Source organism: Coffea eugenioides, chromosome 2 (genome assembly GCF_003713205.1).
Source record: "Coffea eugenioides isolate CCC68of chromosome 2, Ceug_1.0, whole genome shotgun sequence".
Lineage (NCBI taxonomy): Eukaryota > Viridiplantae > Streptophyta > Magnoliopsida > Gentianales > Rubiaceae > Coffea > Coffea eugenioides.
In genome coordinates this window covers 7817557-7823802 of record NC_040036.1, presented here as the reverse complement: position 1 = coordinate 7823802, position 6246 = coordinate 7817557, and the positions used below count along the sequence as shown (strand labels likewise).

The following is a 6246-nucleotide window of genomic DNA, read 5'->3' as shown; positions in this document are numbered from 1 at the left end:
CCCTTCCCTCTCCTTCCCTCTTTCTCCTCCTCTCCCCTTCCAACCATCCCTTGATCGAGGCCTCTGGTCGCAACCAGAAGATCCCTTCTGGTTTTTGGTAGAAGCCAGAATAAGATATATGTAGATGTTGCTCAAAAAAGAAAGGAGGAGGGGGGAAAAAGAATAAGAAGAATAAAAACCCTTCACATCCCCCAGTGAACCAGCCTCTTCCCTGACATTGGAATTGGGATGGATTGAGTTGGGTCTAAGCCCATAACCTGTATACCCAAACTAAAGTTGGAGTACATTGGTCCTGAAATAAAGTTGGTCCCTAGGGCCTAAGCTTCCTGGGTATTAGAGCGGTCCACTCCATGGAAAACGAAGCCCAAAACTGTTAATTAGGCTGACGTCGATAATCACGGGGATGGAGGAGCAGTTACGAAGTTAGTGTGGCCTCTCAGACCATGCATTTAGATAGCAAGCAAGTTGACCAGATTACCCTTGCGAAGCTCCGAAGCTTAACGAGGAACAATTAACGAGGACCAGCAATACAACAACTGTGGATATTCCGTGAAAGGTCAAGCTAGTCATTTCAGACAGCAGTGATATACAATCCACTTAGATCCGCACATTTTCACAATTTCCTAAAATAAAAAATCAAAGCCCCGCAATATAATCCTCGATCACCCCTGAAAAACCCCAAAAAGCATTAGAGCGCCCGCAGTTTTCTTCCTTACACCACAATCCAGTTGAAATCCTTGCAATCGTCGTCCATCATGGGTAGAAAGTTCTTCGTCGGAGGCAACTGGAAATGCGTAAGTCTTTTTGTTCGTCAGTTGTTCGTAATTGGCTATTTCTACATATCTACTGTTTCTTTTTGTGTGCTTTGCGAATCGATTTTTTTTTTTTGTTTTGTTTGGAGATCGTTCTACATTTACATGGTGGTATTTTCAGCTGATCTAGCAAAGTGGATACGGTCCAGATCCTGATTCTGAATTTTTGACAACTGTGATTGGAAAATTCTGCTTTATTAGTAACTGGACAATTTTGGTAATCTAGTGACTTGAGCATCGATTTTATAACAGCGACTGGACTTCAAAGCTTGTTGCTCGTTGTTGTTTCGGACATTATTAATTGCTTGAAATAAAGCAAAAGGAGAAAATATTTACCTCAGATTTAAGCTCTCGTACATTTGATCTGGCAGAAAATTGATGTGGTTTCATTAATTAGAGTTGAGTGACTTTATTTCACTAAATAGCTAGTGTGGCTAGAATCATTGTTGATTCACGGAGCCAATGCTATGGACTTCAGTTCAAATTTAAGCAGTTAGAAGAAATTTTGTATGGTTTACCTAATCAGAGTTAACGATTTTTGTTGGTACTAATTAGCGAGTGTGGCTATAAAAGTTGATAATGAGAGGAAATTCTATTATTCGTGCAGAATGGGACCAATGAGGAGGTGAAGAAAATAATCTCAACACTTAATGCTGGTGATGTTCCGTCTCAGGATGTGGTGGGTGAGTAATCATGGTACTACCTTCGTTTGGGTAGCATTTTAGTTTGCATTTACTTTTTGTCTTCAAGTTTCCTGATGTTCCTGAGAGCTTGTTATTGCTGCAGAGGTTGTTGTGAGCCCTCCATTTGTGTTTCTTCCATTGACCAAGGGCACATTGCGATCGGATTTCCATGTTGCCGCCCAAAATTGTTGGGTTAAGAAAGGGGGTGCCTACACTGGTGAGATTAGGTACGTCTGGCAGATAATCTTTCTATTGTCTTAGGATGTTGGCTGCAGGGTATAATCTATTGGTCTTTTTAAAACTTGTTACTTTCTGCCATGGGAGACTCCGATGTGGAAATATTGGCTCTATAAGTTTGCAGTGCTCCTTTTGGCATGTGTTTAGTGACAACTAGTTTTGCATGAATACCAATTTGGTTTTATTTCTTGAAATATAAATTATCTGCCATTCTGTGATATCGCTAACATATTGTTAAAAAGTTATATCCAGTTTCAACCTTAGGTTATAACAGATGATGAAAACTTTTTTTTCTCACATAATTGTAATTTAGTGCTGAGATGCTTGTCAATTTGGACATTCCATGGGTCGTTCTTGGTCACTCAGAGAGGAGATTGATATTGGGTGAATCAAATGAGGTAACCTTTCTCTACTTCTGTAGCAAGTTTATGGACTTCAATTTTGTTCACTATTCATTTCAAGCAAACTCTTTATGCTTTTGCTGATTAACCTATCTTGACCGCTGTCTGTTTTCTTTCAAGTTTGTTGGAGATAAAGTTGCATATGCCCTTTCTCAAGGTTTGAAGGTAATTGCCTGTGTTGGAGAGACTCTTGAGCAGAGAGAATCAGGTTCAACTCTGGAAGTTGTTGCTGCACAAACTAAGGCAATTGCAGGTACTGATATCAGTAGTCTCTTTGGAGACACGGGTATGAAATGTGCGGCTGCTATTGCAGTCTGCTTCATGTCCCACACTTACCTTCGCTTCTGCAGAGTGTTTGTGTCTTAATGAAACTTGTTGCTCTGGAACATGATAAGCTTGGCCCCAAATACTTTGGGAAGTTAAAGCACCTCTTGGCCAACAACTAGTCCGGATGTCTTGACCATATGATTACTAGTCCTTGTGATGTTATGTTTAACTTAATTTGAAAATTCCCTCCTTAATGGGCTCAGTTTTCTGTCACCTGAGTGTTTTGACTTATGTGAGATCTGAGTTCAATGAATAAATCTCTGATGAATTTCTAGTTAAGGACTATGGCAGTTACTTGATCGTACGTTTCTGGTTGTTTTGGTTTCATCTCTATGTTTTACTGGGAAATGACTTTCCATACTCTACTAGAGTATAGCAGACACTCGGACATGCCCCACAACACTATCATACAAAGGTGAGAGGCGAGAGATAAAAAGCACTAGTTTTCTAAAGAGCTCTTTTGTTTCTTAATGTACTCAAGTATCAGAATAATATTTGTCCAGAACCTAATTGGTAGTATGTCCAGTTGCTTTTTCATTGGTCACTTTTAACTTGTATATGTTATGCGTATGTCATTATCAGGTTTTAGATTGGCCTCAACAGTCATTAGTTTTTTAGCTGACTGCTTTGGAATTCCATCCACATTGCAGACCGCGTATCAGATTGGACTAATGTGGTTGTAGCTTACGAGCCTGTTTGGGCTATTGGAACTGGGAAGGTTGCAACTCCTGCTCAGGCCCAAGAAGTAAGTCCTTAGCTAATTTTATACATACTCTACTCATTGTCTAAGTTCTGTATTGCTGATTATCAACCAAAAATATGGCTGATAACATGTGAATGTTCAAGGTGTAAGAACTGTATATACAGAACTTTGGTAATTGATTTCTTGTGGCGCTTGGAATTGTCTAGAATTACTTGGTCACTTGGTGGTAGAAGACAACACCAAAAATTTTGCTTAACGAATATAATGTTCTTGATGAAGTTTTTGCTAATGTGAAAATGTTGGTGAGTATGCAAGGTTGATAATGTCTTGAAAGATGAACTAAAATGACCTAGTTGCTTGCTTTCTGCACTATAAATTGCTTACTTGAGAGGAAAACATTACTTTAGCCTAGCTCTTATTCTTGGTCAGAATTGGAATTTCATTCGATGAATTTGTTGGTTTTTATTTTCCTGGGAGGGCCTGTGCTTTTATCGGGATAGCTTTGTTTGCCTCCCACAGACAAACTGTATAACACAAGTGACTACAGATAGGCTGTCTCTATCTATTTTGGGCAGCTTAGATGGGTTTGGAGAACATTTTTCAAAAGTAGAACTTTGGGTTTCCTGTGTGCTTATTTCATCGTGGGAAACTAAAGAGATCATGGATTTAGAATTTAGGGATCAGATATCCAAATTTTTGGATAATATTTGAACAATTGGTTAAGGTCCTTTTTTTGTGGGGGGGGGGGTTGGTTGTGTGGATCTATTGTTAGTCGTGTACTACAGTAATTTTCGTGGCAAAATAGTTGCCTAGAATCCAGGTCTATGAACCAAACTGGTTCTTCAGTAAACCCATTACTGGCGTCTTTTTATACTTTTTTCCTTCTTTGCATTATTCACTGATTACCAAAAAACAAATCTGCTAAGGGGTTAATTTTGCATGTTAAAATTTATCTTATTTTGGTATGTCCAGTTCTTATAGGAATGTGAAAGTTGGCTTAACTTTTTCAGTTTTTTACAATGTGTGTTTTTGTCATCATGGTGAATAATAGGTACATGCTGAACTGAGGAAATGGCTTCACGCTAATATAAGCCCTCAAGTGGCTGCCTCAACTAGAATTATCTATGGAGGTAATCCTGTCATTTACCAACTCCATGTTCAAAAAATTTCCCAGTGTTTGTTTTTAACATTTCTTCCCAATCCTTGTGTTAATTTCTAGGTTCAGATTTGGAACTGTAAGATGAGCAATTGATTAAAGTGTCATGTACTGATGCTTTGACCTGGCAACGAAAAAAATAATGTTAAACTTATTGTTCTGTTTGGCGTACTGTCAACTGGCAGTCTTACTCTGAAATAAAAGACATCTCAAGTTTTCAGCATCTACCAGACTTGGGTTCAAGTTTGAATTCTAAATAAATATTAACAAAAGAAGAATGGGTTTAAAATAGAAAATTCTGAACCATGCACTTGTCAGCTCTGATTTTAGAAATACATTATCTGCCATATTAGTTACTATTGATGTATGAAGGTATCCTTGAGAAGTGATGTTGTAGAATTTATTTCCTAACATCTCAATTACATTATGAAATTTAATGAACATAGATTACTGGATTTTGTTGATTATTGAATATACTAGAAGTGAAAAGTATGTCTTGGGAGGAAGTTTGGGAGGGTGGGATTATAACCGAAGGGTGAGCGTAGTTGTACATGGAAAGGAAGCTCCATTTCAATGTCATAATCAGATGTTTTATAACACCTTTATGGTGATAAGAACCTTGCGTATGCATACCTTCCATCAGGGGGAAGTCTGCTGCACTTTCTGCTATTGTTGCCTGGAAACATATAGACTTTGGTCGTTCGTTTTCTTTTGGGGTTTTAGTTTTGGTGGCATTAAACTTGGGTCCCACATATTTTAGCCCTCTTTGCTGGTGTCATATGGCCATACTACAACTATGTGAGATTAATAAATGGTGAGGCACTGTGTTCAAAATTGTCTATAATTATGCTTTGGACTCTGCAGGTTCGGTGAATGGTGCCAACTGCAAGGAATTAGCTGCACAAGCTGATGTTGATGGATTTCTTGTAGGTGGAGCTTCTCTCAAGGTAATGATCTCATTAGAGTTTTTGCTCCACTTCTTCTCTTAGACGGTTTATGACCTTGATGTTCTCAATTACTCAAAGAAGCAAGATTTGAAAGAAGAATAATAAAATGATAAATATGTAAAAATAAAGCAGAAGATGTATTTTCTGTCTTCTGATTCTCTTTTTTGTGTCGCTAGCCGGAGTTCATTGACATTATCAAGTCTGCAGAGGTGAAGAAGAGTGCTTAAGCTCTGTATCAGACATCAGTGGTGGTGAAAGTTTTGTTTATTCTACTTGAGATTTCGTACCTGGAGTAAATCATGCTTTTCACTTTTGCTACATGTACTTTTACAGCGTTTAATTTGATAACCAAGCTGAGCTCTTCATCCTATTTCAGCAAACATAACCACCCCGACTATTTACGAATAAAATTAGCTTGACATTGGTTAGTGTGCGCATATATTTGCTTCTTCTTTTTTTAATTTCTTTTCAGCAAGAGAAGGTGGGATTTAAGAAGCAGAAAGGTACGTGGCATTGGAGCATACATTTACTTCTAGTTGCTTGCGGCAGTGTTGGCTATTTAAGAAATAAGTTTGGTTGATAGTTTGGCTAACCGGCTAACTGCTAATAGAAAATGGTATTTGCATCTTGGTGTTTTGGCTGCACATTCGACGCATGAAAAATAAATTGTACATGGGAAACGAAGCAGGCAGTGGAAAGGGATACGAATCAAAGGCTAGGAAAACAGGGATAAGAGCATCAAATCATTCATAAGCAAAAAACAAAACAAGCATACGAATCTTTAAATCCCCACAATTTCTAACAAATTTTGAACTCATTTTTCTAATGCCCCTGTCTATGTAGTCTAACAGTAGAATCCATGAAACAGAAACCTAGAAACGTAACATGTGGCTCTGTTTCTTTTGGGAGAAATTCTGGCGAGTTGTTCACTCGACAGACACCACTATTTCAATTTTCAAGAAGGATGAATGGCACTTGCT

At 38.2% G+C, this 6246-nt stretch overlaps 1 protein-coding gene across 1 annotated transcript; it reads left to right on the top strand.

Moving 5' to 3' along the window:
- The first annotated feature begins 627 nt into the window (after positions 1–627).
- Positions 628–5703, top strand: LOC113761983 (triosephosphate isomerase, cytosolic-like). The gene is made up of 9 exons (XM_027305202.1): positions 628–794; positions 1420–1495; positions 1599–1722; positions 2046–2130; positions 2254–2386; positions 3111–3205; positions 4215–4293; positions 5184–5266; positions 5443–5703. The coding sequence occupies exons 1-9, from the start codon at positions 756–758 to the stop codon at positions 5491–5493; spliced, it is 765 nt and encodes a 254-aa protein (XP_027161003.1). The 5' UTR covers positions 628–755; the 3' UTR covers positions 5494–5703.
- Positions 5704–6246: the final 543 nt, after the last annotated feature.